The following is a 14035-nucleotide window of genomic DNA, read 5'->3' on the forward strand; positions in this document are numbered from 1 at the left end:
CAAGCCTCTCTGAAATCATCCTGCTCATGGTTTCTTATAGAACAGTAATATTCCATAACATTCATATACCACAATGTATTCATTCTTCAATTGATGGGCATCCTTTCAGTTTCCAGTTTCTTGCCACTACAAAAAGGGCTGCCACAAACATTTTTGCACACGTGGGTCCCTTTCTCTCTTATGATCTCTTTGGGATACAGGCCCAGTAGAAACATTGCTGGATCAAAAAGTACTCATAGTTTTATTGTCCTTTGGAGAGAAGTATTCTTGAGGAAGAGGTGAGGAAAGTGCATTCTGGTTATGTGGAATGGCCAATGTAGAGGCATGGAGCTGGAGCTGTAGTGCTCTGCTTGTAAGTAAGCATTTAGGAGGTACATATTTTTTTGCTAGATATGCACAGTTCTGAGGAACACACTTGCTAAGCATGTTGACTAATGAAAATTTGTTGGGATTGTAAAGGTTAGGAGAGTATACTTTCCAGCGAGGGTGGGATGGCATGTTGGGGCCACCTTGCAAAGGGCTTTAAAAACAATGAAGAAATATCAGAGTTTTTCCTTGAGGGATATGATATGATTCCTTAATAGGAATCCCTATGGTTTGTTGAATAGGAGAGTTATGAGATGAGATCTTTCTTTGATCCTGAAGTCATAGAGAATCACTCTGATTCATTGAGTAAAGTAGTGTTATGGTCAAATCTGATGTAAGGAAAATTATTTTGGCAGCAGTATTAAGAATGAACCTAGTGGGAAGAAATTTGAGGTAGAAGGACCAGTTTAGAAACGTAGCAATAATCTAGATGAGAAATGAGGAAGGCTTGAACCAAGGTGGCAGCGTAGTGAGTGGAGGCTTAGCCAGCCTACCTTGCTGGGTTGATGTAAAGGTTCTTTGGTGATCTTAGTTATTAAGATCCTCAGAAAGATCTCCTAAGTTCTGGTGACATGTGCACTTCGGAACTTCATAGTTGCAGTTTCCTAGTGGATGGTAGGTTTGATGGAGATAGTATACAGGATTTGGCAATTGGAGCATAGTGTGTGCAAGGTAAGCACACTCAAGTGTTCACCGTGCTCTTACTGCCTTTTTATATGTCTCTATGGGGATAAAGATTCAACTTGTAATTTCATTGGGATAGAAAATTCTTAGGTGATCAGACTCTCCCTTTACCAAAGTGAGTCAGCACCATTTCTGCTGCTGAGGGCCTTACTTACACTGAGAAATTATCATGTATACCGAACAAGTCAGAGGTGGTACATGAAGCCAATAATTTGAGTGGTTTAAATATAGAGATTCAGATAAAGTTAAGGTGAGAATTGGAGACTAGTCTAAATTTTAATATTAAATTATTACAAAACTATCAAATACCAATATAAGCATTAGACTTGTTTTCCACATATTAAACTTGTCAATTGCTGTATTTCTGGTAGAATTAACTTTTACTTTTTCATGGTTTTAGTAGGGTGTATTTTTTTTTTTTTTTTTCTATTTTGCTTTGTATTATTTTATATGTACCTTTCCATAGTTCTTTGTAATATTCCCTCTTGGTGACCTTTACTGCATTTTAGGAATTCTTTATGTTAATATATCCTAATTTATTGAATTGTTTTCTTAGTATTAGAAGAAAAAGTGGTAGGAAGTAGTGGATAAGTTATTAGAAGTTATTAAGTTGAAGCCTTGCCTTCAATACTTAGTAATTGTAATTCAGAAGAAATCTTTAACTCCTTTGAACATCAGTTTACTCATTTGAAATATGGGGATAATAATGATGGAGTAGTTGGGAAACCTCATATGAAAAAAATTGTATGTAAAGGACTTAGTAAATCGTGCTGCACCTTATATTAGTTACATTTTTACTGTTCAACGTTTAGATTCCTTTTTAAAAAATCCAACTATATTGCTGTTATATACATCTTTTAACAGTAACTTTTTTGAGGTAACATTTTCAGAGTATATTCCTAGCAATGGAAAATACTTATATAATGTTAATGGAAATGTGGATATAGACAAAGAAGGGTGTCTATCTAGTGGTATAACACTAGAAAGGTAGTTGAGATAGAAATCATGTTGGAAAATTGAGTTCAGAAAACTAAATATAAATTAATTAGAGCTTTCTAAACTGACAGCTTTTGGAATTATATAGAATATTGGTATTTTTATTTCAAGCCTTAGTCACCTATGAAGGGTTATGTAGATTTCTATTTTTAATAGTTCACAGAGAAACGGAGAGAACTGAGATTTGATGGTCGTTCAGATAAAGAACTTGCAGAATCTTATGCATTTCTGATGGTTGATAGGCCTCAGGTAAGTGTATCCATTTATTAAAAAATAAGTGTCAGGACATTTTAATCACTGAATAATTTTGAAATTTCTGGAGCTTTTAGTTTGTTTTTTTGATATAATGATAGTCTTCATTGAAGTGCACAGTGGGACTCGGTAAGTATTATGCTATAATTTTATAACTAGTACTTTTTCTACTTGTAAAATCCAGAAAAAATTTTTCATAATCCTCATGTTTTAAATGTATGTTTACTCTTCTCAGAAATCTTTTTGTGACTCATGATGTGGTGGTAACCTTGCTTTCTTCAATGCTAGTTCAGTGTATCATAAGATCTAAGAGGTTATAACATTCTGTAAAGTCTTTGATTATAGAGTGCTTCTCCTTTTTTCCCCACCTTCAACTATTCTGCTTAAAATATGGAAGAATTCTTAGTCTTTGACTCATGGATTCTTTGGTTTTGGGAATCTAGAAAACAAATAAAAGTGCAAATTTCACTCTAGTAGTATGCCACCCTTTAAGAGGGCTTTTGCAACTATGCTGATAGAAAAGAGGACAGAGATTACTTATGAACTATGTAGTTTCTAAGCTGTCAATAAACATTAATCATTAGTAATCCAAGAGTTAGAGTCATGTCTTGCAATCAATTAACATAGTATTGAAGAAATAGAATCATGTCAAAGTAGATTGAATGACCATGTGTTGGATATTCACATCTTGACTTGGATGCCCTGTAAGCATGTCCAGGATTGTACTCATTATCTTTCTTATCCAAACACAATAGTCCTCTAATCTTTTCTATTTAGTGGAGTAGTCTGTCTCCCTTGCCATAAGGTTTGCAACCTTGGATCATCCTTTACTGTAAATTCAACTTCATCCCACATATCTAGTTGGCTTCTGAGCATTCTCTTTTAAATTTACAACATTCATCCCTTTTACATGTTGGTTCTTCAAACATTTTTCATTGTAGAAGGATCTCTCTACAGCTTGTGCTTGGTGCTGTCAGAGCCTGCAAGAACCAGTGTTGCTGACACTGATTTGGAGCATTGGAGCTGGATTCTTCTTTAGTAAAAGAAGTTTGTCTTAGTGGGTGTGAAATTTCTGAAGTGTGGCTTTAATATTTATTTTTTTCCTCTGGTGTAACTTTTATGCCTTTACTCATCTATTCTAACATGATTTTTGTATAAATGCTATATTTTTCAACCTTAAAGGATAAGTTTTGATGGCTAACTATTCACATCTAATTTTGTGGACCTTGCTTCCTGCTAGTATTCTGGGATACAGACTTCACTGTTGAACATATTTTACCAACATGACCACTTTTTTTTTTTTTTTTTTTTTTTTATGCCCTTGTTTTGTATCAGAATAAACAAGTAATACTAGAACTACTAATTGTATTTTGGAACTCTTTAGGGGGATTTCCTTTCTATTCATCCTTGAAAAAACTTTGTTTAGTCCCTTCATCTCCCCCAGCTATCATGTTTTTTCTCTGTTTTTGTGGGTCTCTTCCTTGATAATCCTTCCTTTCCTTTTATCCTCTTAACTTTCTGTAATTTGACTTCTGACATCATCAAGTGAAATATTTCTTCAAAATTAGCCTGCTCATTGCTTTCCTGTCTCAAGACTTTCTCCACTTCAGTTCATCTAACATTCAGCTGTCAAGTGCAGGTCTAATTGTGTCCCTTACTTTTCTTGAATTAAATCCATTGACTCTTCTCTTCATTGTTGATGATAAAATCCTCCATGATATTTGGCTTTTAAAGCCCTTCATAACCTGCTTCTAAGTTTTTTACTTGTTCCTTCCCATTTACTTACTTTGTGATCCAGTCACATTGTTCTTCCAATGGCACACTCCAAATTCCTGAGTGCATTTTCATTGGCTTTCTTGAAGCCTCAGCTGAAGTCCTTCCTTCTGCAAGAAACCTTTCCTGGTCCCCTTTGATAGTGGTACCTTTCCCTTGAAATCATCTCCAGTTTGTCCAGAATAGATACTGTTTGTATATAGTTAGTTATTTTAAGCCTGTGAGCTGGTAGAGAGCAGGGATTGTTTTTGCTCTTCTTTGTATCTCTAGTGCTTAGCACAGTTCCTAAAGAAATGCTTGATTTAATAAGTCATTTAACTTTTATTGAGTACTTATGTATATAAAGCACTACAAATGTATCTTGGAATTGAATTGTTTGATAGGAAGCAAAATTGATTTTTCACAATGATTCTCAATCATGCTTGAAATAATTTGCTCTTTTAATATTTCCAAGCTTCTTGATTTCATCCACGTGTATTCTATCCTCTACTATAGATCACTTTCTATGCTTTATTTTGTAGGAGTTCTTCATAAATTGCTATGAATTGACAGCCTGTTTTCTGAAAAGCCTCTCCAAATTTAGTCACTCTGGACCTTGGAATCAACTTCTTCTTTAAAACCTTTCCAGTTCATTTTAGGACCTGGCATGTGCTATGCTGACAAAACATTTGAAAGCACAAATTGGATAACATGCCATCATAAGGCATTAGAATAGGACTTTGTGTGAGACCCTGGTATTATTTAGTTTTTGGGGGCATGCAATGTAACTTATATTTTGATTTTTATATGGTAAAAACTTGGTCTATTCCATTAATATTATCATGCTAATTATGTACATAAGATTGTGTTTTTGTTTACTTTAGGTACAAGGCATATGTGAAAAAGGCTTACAGGTGGGCCAGTCCAAAATAACAATTCTTGGAAGCCCTTCCATGGGTAATTTTTTTTCTTTGTTTACTTTTGCCTACCTATTTAGTGTAATGCTTTCTTAGTCTTTATATTATTATATCACATATTATATTATATTATATTTAAATCTAGCCATCCTGCACATTAACTTTAATTTTTAAGTTCAGAATGTTTTAATGTTAACTTCATCATAAATACTTGTATTTGGTATTAAAAAAAAAAAAAACAAACTCAAAAAGGAATGTGGCTTATGTAATTACCAAAACAGAAAAAATTAGCTTTTAGAAATCTTAACTTGCCTCTTAGTATTATCTATCTTTTTTTTTTTTTTTCTTTACATTTCCTTAAACAAGATTTCATAGAAAGAAAGTTATTTTGGGGACATATCTTAAGTCTGAACCACTCTCCCCTTGTAGTCAGAATCAAGGGGTTAAAAAGGGTTCTTTTGAACTTTTATCAGTCCTTCAAATTTTTAAGTTATTTGGATTTTTCATTTTGTATTTTTTCTCATTCATGGTTTATTGTTTCTAAATTTAAATGCAGATTTAAAACATTCATTCTATACATTTTTATTTCTTCTAGGTATCTATCTTTCCAGGTATGCTGATTTATTACAGGCTAATCCTTTGGAAGCTGGGGCAACGGGTGATGTTATTATTTTTAAAATAATAAAGGTAACTTCAACTCTGCACCTCATTTAGTTGACTAAGTTCTAGAAGTTTATTTAAACTCTTGATGATTTTTCAAGTTCCATATGTCTGGTATTGGTATTAAGGCACTTGGAAGTTCCTTGGTTGTTGACTTTAAGCCAAACATTTTAATTACTAAGCAGAGTTAATGAGCCTTCTGTAAAGCTTTCCTCTTTTTCACTGCTTAAAAATGAAGGAAAAAGGACAGTGTTTTGCTAATACTTCATTTTCATGAAGGGAACATTATAGATGATCTTATTTGAAGATTTATTGTGAATCTGAGCAATTTTTTTTAAACTTAGTTTTTATTGATTCTTTTTTTGCATCATTGTTGTTTCCTTTGTAATCCTCTCCCTTATAAAGAACCATTCTTTGTGACATAGTATTTTTTAAAGGCAAAAAAAGAAAAAAGGAAAAAAATCAGCATCACTGATCAAAAGTCTGAAAGTATGTGAGTTCATGCAGTTTAGTAAGTTCCTCTATTTCACCTTTTCTTTCCTTAGCTTCTATATTGGTTAAAAGTTTAGTACTCTTAAAAATATGCTTCATTGCATGGGATTCTGTGTTCAATGAGCACTCTATGTGGTCCTTAACTAATGTTGTATCTTTTGTCATAGGAGTTAGTTGTACTTTTAAACTTTGTGTTTCTTTATTTCAGGGAAAAATGAAAAGCATATATGATCCCATGGGTGTTAAAAATACAGAAAATGCAGCAAATAAAAGTTCTTTGGATCCAACACCAAAACACGAGTGTCATGTGTCAAAGAATGCAAATAGAATTACTTCCCTGTTGGCTTACAGGGCCTTCGAGCTTACTCAGGTATGTGTATGGATTGTTGCCCTGATTTCTGCCATAGAATGATGAGATCCAAGTGGTTAGAGCTACTTAGAGAACATTTAGTTTTACATTTTGATTTCTATAGATGAAGAAACTGAGGCCTGGAGAAGAGACTTCTCAGTGATCACACAATAAATATTAGTGGCAAAGTTCAGTCTTAGAGATGTTCTAACTCCAAATCTCTGTCTTTTTCTTATTCTTTATCTCACTTTGAACCAGTTGTGAATTTATTTATTTATTTTTTGAATAAAGCTTTTTATTTTCAAAACATATGCATAGGTAATTTTTAACATTCACCCTAGCAAAACTTTGTGTTCCAATTTTTTTCTCTTTCCTTCCCCCCCTCTAAGTTGGCAAGTATATGTTGAACATGTGCAACTCTTCTATACATATTTCCAGAAATTACCATGTTGCTTAAGAAAAATCCAATCAAAAGAGAAAAAAAATAAGAAAATAAAATGCAAACAAACATCAAAAAAGTGAAAATAATATATTGTGATCCACACTCAGTGCCCACAGTCTTTCTTTGGATGCAGATGTCTCTCTTCATCACAAATCTATTGGCATTGGCCCGAATCATCTCATTGTAAAAATGATTGTCAGAATTGATCATCACATAATCTTGTTGCTGTGTACAATGTCCTCTCAGTTCTACAATCCTGTCTATTTGTAATGAGCCAGTGTTAGACTTTCTGCTTCCAGTCTGTCACCTTGGTCCGGGCCAGTAAAATGTCATGTCTGTACTATTGCTTTCCCACTTTTCGCTATTTCTACTGTTAGATTAGTTTTCCAACTTACCACTTTTATCATGTCACTTCTGTGCTTAAAAATCTTCCATGTTTTCCTCTTACCTAGAGGAAAGCTTTGCATTAAGCACCTTCATAATCCTCTCTGTTCCTGAATTCAGTCAGGCTGGTATGGTGTATAAATTAGACATTCCCCCTCCTCCTACCATTGAAGCTTTTTTCCTGTTTTGTAATTGAAAGCCCATTTCATTTAAATTCCATGAAACATCCCTCATCTCACTCAATGAACGTTCTCTTAATATGCCTCTTATATTTTAAAGCACCACTCATATGGTGATTCATCATATTTCCTATCATTTAGTTTGTCAGGATAGAGTGACATGCCTTTCTAACTAGATCATGAGCATCTTGAGATAAAAGTCATGTCTGTTGTCATCCAGGATAAAGCTGTGGTTCTGCAGCAAATGTTCATTGGTTGAATTCATAGGAAAAATTTAAAATTTATGCTTAAATTGGGGCAACTTGAGAGTAATTCAAATCCTTGACTAATGTGTGTGATCATAGCTATATATAACCACTAACAAACTGTTTAAAAAGGTAGTTAAGCAAAATGTAAAGATTTAGATTTATTTATGATGTTACATGAAGTATGGACATATAAAGTAAGGACTTTAAAAAAATAAACCATGTATTTGAGAATTGAAATATTTAAGTCAGTTTTATTCCATTCTAAGTTGTGACTTGGGAGATTGTTTATACACATGTACTTTGATTATTTTAGTTTAGATTCCAGACTATCACGATAAAATAAATAACACAATAAAGGAAGTCCATATAAAAGTTGTGTTTTCATAATACTATGTTATTGTACTACTACTAATAATAATAGTAATGTGTCTAAAAAGCAAAGTATATACTTTAATTTTAAAATATTTTATTGGTAAAAAATGCTAGCTTTCATTTGAGTCATTAGTGAGTCAGAATCTGTTTGCTGAGGGAAGGTCTTGTCTTGATGTTGATAACTATTGCCTGATTAGAGTTGTGGTTGGTGAAGGTTGGGGTAGCTGTAGCAATTTCTTATAGTAAGATAACAATGAAGTTTATTGCATTAATTGGACTCTTTCATTTAAATACTTGTAGACCATTTTAGGGTTATTAATTGACTTAATTTCAATATTATTTTGTCTCAGGAGATGGGGGATTTGTCTGAGGAGAGGGAGATAGTGGAGCAATTAGAATACATACAGCATATCAGTTAAGTTCACTGCCTTATGTCAGTGTAGTTTGTGGCTTCCCAAAACAACTAAAATAGTTATATCAAATATCAACGATCACAAATCACCATAACAAATAGAATAGTAGTGAAAGATTTGAAAAATTGAAAATTACCAAAATATAAGAATCACAATGTGAGCACATGTTGGAAAATGGCATAGATTGAATTGCTCAATGCAGGGTTGCCACAAACCTTCACTATGTAAGGAACAAAACAAAACAACAAAATAATCATAATATTTGTGACGAGCAATTAAATGAGGTATAATTGTTTTTGTCCTTGCAGACATTTTTGAAACTCCCTATTCCAAGTTGTCTCAATATTCTTTGATTAGCTGTAGTGGTGGGAAAATCTTTTGTACTTGACTTTTGAAAAATAGTTGTCTTTTTGCAGACAAATGTGATAAGATGGATGACCACAAGGTGTAACTACATAAAGAAGGATATGCTGAGTTTCTTATGTGGCTTATAAACTGGTTTTGAAGATAGTTAAACAAAAGCAATTCTAAGAATATGTGAATAATGGCAGTATCATTTAATGTGTACAGCCTCCCAAAGCTGTCCTTGGAACTTTTGAAAGGGAAATTTTGGATGTTTAAGTGTTATTTTGTTTGGCTTTGTATCTCCCACTAATCCTAGTTTGGACCCTGCTTTTTTTTTTTTTTTTTAACTTGATTTTAGGAACAACAATATCTTGACAGTTGCTTTTTCTCAAGTTAAACTAGAAATCCACTTACAAAAACACAGAGAAGCATTTGTTACACAATTTTATATGTATAGTTTAACCTTTCAGTTGTACTTCATTCCGGAAAACTATGTTATGCAATCATTCCTCAGGGAGAAAGTGCTGCTGGTACACTTTCTTTAGGACTCCTTAGGAAGTATTACAAATAACTAATGATTAGTTATATTACTATTTATGGAATATTAAACTTAGAGTCAGAAGACCTGAGTTTGAATCTTGCCTAAGGAACTTATTTCTTAGAGGACCATGGAAAAGTCACTTAATCCCTGAAATCTTTTCTCATCCATTAAGTGGAATTGTAATGTTTGTCTTCCCCATCTCACTTATTCCTTTTGTGAGTAAAGTACTTAGAAAATCTTAAAATGCTTTATAAAAATGTAGTAGTAGTAATATACTTGGGGTATTGTAAGCTGAGCTTACTTTTGTAAAATCATCTTTAGAACCTTTTGTGAAATTCAAATTCAAGTCATCAATTTATTGACATTTTAAAATAAATGCCCCCTCTTACTAAGGGCATTAGAACAACAACAAAAAAAACATAAAAAATTATCAAGTATTTTTTTTTTCTCCCCTCCATTCATTAAAAAAAAGAATTCCTATATTGGTCATATCCAGAAATATGTCTCATTGCATAGATTTTATTTGTCAACTCTCTTTAAGGGGATGTGGATAGTATTCATCTTCATGGGTCCTAGTCAGTTGTGTTGATAAGAGTTGCTAAATGTTGCTAGATTGTCAATTTCTACAGTGCTGTTATATTTTATAAATATGCACACACATAGCAAGAGAGAGAGAGAGAGAGAGATCTAGTTCTGCTCATTTGTCTCTGCATAAGTTCATGCAAATCTTCCAAGGTTTTTCTGAAATCATTATTTCTTATGTTCGTATGCAATGGCAATTTATTCAGTCATTCCCTAGTTGATGGAAACTTCATTTCTAGTTATTTGCCACCACAAGAAGATGTGCATGTAAGTTTTTTCATGTGTATACGACCTTTTTTTGGAGGAATGGGGAACATCTGTGATATAGCTAGGCCATAGCATATGCACAGCTGAGTAAGTCTGAGGACAAGGTTTCAAATTGCTTTCCAGAATGGCTCTGTCAATTCACATTTTCTTTTTCCTTTTTTTTTTTTCTTTTCTTAGTAGTATTTTATTTTCCTAATTATATGTCAACACAATTTTTAGCATTTGTTTTTACAAAATTTTGGGTTTTAAGTTTTTCTTTCTTACTTTGACTCTTCCTAAAATGGTATGCAGTTTCATTTAGGTTAACATGTGCTATTACAGCAAAAAGAAAAAAAATATAAAAAGAATAAAGGAAGTGGAAAAGTATGCTTTGATCTATACTTTATATTTGTCAGTTCTTTATCTGAATGTGGATAGCATTTTCCTTCACAAGTACTTTGTACTTGTCTTGTACCATTGTGTTGCTGAGAAGAGCTGAGGCATTCAAAGTTGATCATCACACAATGTTGTTACTGTGTACAATATTTTCTTGGTTCTGCCCATTTTATTTTACATGAGTTTATACATGTATTTCCAGTTTCTTTTTGAATATATATTCCATATACGAATAGTATTCCATTACATTCATATATCACAGCTTGTTCAGCGATTTCCCAGTTAATGGGCATCCTCTCAATTTTTAATATTTTGCCAAGGACTTCACATATTTTTGCATATGTAAATCCTTCCCCCCCCTTTCTTTTTTTTTTTTTTTTTTTTAAATAATCTCTTGGTTATACAGATCTAGTAGTAGTATTGCTAGACCAGAGGGTCTAGCAGTAGATAGTTTGGTTGCCCCATGAACATAGCTCTAAATTGCTCTGTAGAATGGTTGGGTCAGTTCACAGCTCTACAGGAATACTTTAGTTTGCTATCAATTTATATTTTCACTAACGATGCATAAAAGTGCCTGTTTTTCCAGGCTCTCCAGTATTTGCTAGTTTCCTTTTTTTTTTTTTTTTTTTTTTTTTTTTAATAACCTTTGCCAATCTGATAGGTAGGAAATGAAATTTCAGAGTTACTTTAATTTGTATTTCTTATATTATTAATTTGGAACAGCTTTTCACAGAGCACTATAGATTATTTTATAGTAGTTTTGTAGACTATTGATGTGTTCTGATGATTTGTTACTTAGAGAATTGGTTTTTATTGTAAATTTTAGTCAGTTCCTTTTCTGTCTTAGCAATAACTGAGAAACTTAACTACAAAGATTTTTTTCCCACTTGAATTAGCAATACTAGCTTGTTTGTGATATAACTTTATATCTAGGTATCACAAACACCCTCTCAATATATCTGTTAAAAGTGGCTACAATAGTGAATTTAATATGTAAGCTTATCCTAATAATTATTTTCAAATCAATCTAATATATATTTTTAAATTTTTAGTATTACTTTTATGAATATGGCTTTGATGAGCTAAGGCGAAGACCAAGACATGTGTGTCCATATGCTGTTGTATCTTTTGCTTATAAAGATGATGTGCCCGCTCCCAAGTTTTTAACTTCATCAAGGTAAGATATTTGTGTGCTGGTTGCAGTGAATTCTTTTTAAGTATAGCACTTAGCATAGTGTCTTAACCTATACCTGATAGCCAACAGTTATTTTTTGTATTCAAGAAATGATTAAGATTTACTCATCTCTAAGAGTGTGGTAGAGCTATTTTTTGTTTTTCTTCTTTTTTGGTTGTCTCTTGAATTTATTTAGGTGATTTAAGTTCCCATACTATTTGAATTACTATGCTAAATTTCTTGTCTATATTATCTGTCTCCGCCTTTCCACTTAAAAAAATTTTTTTTTATTTTTTAGATACATGAGTACATATTTTTGTGTCACCAGTACTTTTCCCAATATTTTCCTTCTAGCCTCCAATTTGCTCCTTCTATAGATGAACTGGAAACAGAAATTATTAAAATGGCAAAAGTAAAAGCCAATCCTTTGAAAAGATGAACAAAATTAGTTGTTCTTTAAGTCAATTTTTTTTAAAAGACAAAAAATACAATATGAACAATATGAACTCAACTAAATCAAAAGAAAATTTAAAAATTTGTACACCAAAATTCATATACCACTGAGCTTAGTTATCATTGAGAATATCAAAGAAATAGAGGAATATGTTGTAGAACATATAATGATCAAACAAATAAACCATACATTTTGAATTGATCAAGAAATCTTGAATAATCTATTCTCAGAGAAAGAAATAGAACAAACTAAATGGACTAGTAGTGGGAAATATATTAGTATTGAATAACTTCTGAGAAAATAGAAAATTTTTTCCTTTTTTCTGTGTGTGTGATAATTTGAATAAATTCTAAGAAGCCCCTGTTCATACTCTGCTTTATTGAACATTTATCACATGCTTTGCCTTATGCTATAGTTTTGCTTGTTACATTCGTCTCAACCAGATTAATAAGTTTCTTGAAGTCAGGGACATTGTAATTTTATTTTATTTTTTATTGAGGCAGTTGGGGTTAAGTGACTTGCCTGGGGTCACAGCTAGTAAGTGTTCAGAGTTTGAAGCCAAATTTGAATTCAGGTTCTCCAATGCTGTGGAGACACTGTGCCATCTAGCTGTCCCTTTTGGGACATTGTTTTAAGCATTTGCATCCTTGATTATTCAGGACCCACCAATATGGCATCCTAGTCATGGAAAACCCAGAAATTTTGAAAATATTAGTAGGCTTTACAGCCTTAACCTCCAACTCGATGCCCTACATGGTTAATAAATGGTGCTTATTGATTGATTGAAGATCTGATGATGTAAAATAGGTTTGGTGAATTCTGGAAAGAGCTATATTATTGGTTAGGGACATATTCTAGACTACTGCCAGTCATGACTCATTTGACATGCATGATCAGAAATAGGTGTGGGGCAAGACATCCCAGGTCTGTGTTTACACTGCCCTCAGCTTTGAAAACTTAACCTTCACTATGGCTAGATTTTCTTGAGAGGAGTTTGTAGAAAGGAATTGAAGCAGATGAGCAGGTTCTGAGCTGCATTGCATTGAGGAGAGAATACTTGTGGAATATCAATAAGTATAAATATGCTTCTTCATTCTTATGATCTGAGAAATACCAGTCTAAAAGCTTAAAAGGGCTGTAGTATTTCTCCTTGGAAAAAAGACAGTGATTTTACAGATAAGGTGGAACATTTGTCATCTCTCTCTCTCTCTCTCTCTCTCTTTTTTTTTTTTTTTCTGAGGCAATTGGGGCTAAGTGACTTGCCCAGGGCCACACAGCTAGGCAGTGTTAAGTGTCTGAGGTCAGATTTAATTTAGGTGCTCTATCCACTGCACCACCTAGCTGCCCTGTCAACTTTTTTGAACAAATAATTAATGCAAATCATGAGAATATTGTGATGAGACAGTGCTGCCTTTTTGGGTTTCAGTGGTTGATGAAGAAACAGTAGTATCTTGAATGTTACTAAGAATTGAAAGGTGATTAAAAAAAAGTTTTTTTATAATCTTAAAGGCAAAAAAAACAAGCAAACCACTTGTGAGAAACCTTCCTCCACTGAACTTGTTAATTAAATTGTTAGGGCTGTTTGGCCTGACTAGCTTGAGTCTTTGATTCATTTCTTGAGAAGCAAAGCCAAGAAATCAACTGATAGAAAGAATTCCACCTTTAATAGATCCTCCTCCCCCAATGATTTCACAGTTCTCCCCTTTACTTATTCTTTTCTATGGCCTAACTGCATCATATAGTTTTCCTAAATAGGAATGAAAGGCATAAATCAGTTTTGTACTTTAGCAT

The 14035-nt window shown here is 32.9% G+C and overlaps 1 protein-coding gene across 1 annotated transcript in view; it reads left to right on the forward strand.

Annotated features, from left to right (window-relative positions):
* The window catches only part of TASOR (transcription activation suppressor), a 74652-nt gene that overhangs the window by 14918 nt on the left and 45699 nt on the right, over positions 1-14035 (forward strand). The window contains 5 exon segments of the mRNA XM_074284422.1: positions 2203-2295; positions 4935-5007; positions 5563-5654; positions 6328-6489; positions 11669-11793. Coding sequence (XP_074140523.1) covers positions 2203-2295; positions 4935-5007; positions 5563-5654; positions 6328-6489; positions 11669-11793 — 545 coding nt within the window.

This window comes from Sminthopsis crassicaudata, chromosome 1, assembly GCF_048593235.1.
Source record: "Sminthopsis crassicaudata isolate SCR6 chromosome 1, ASM4859323v1, whole genome shotgun sequence".
NCBI lineage: Eukaryota > Metazoa > Chordata > Mammalia > Dasyuromorphia > Dasyuridae > Sminthopsis > Sminthopsis crassicaudata.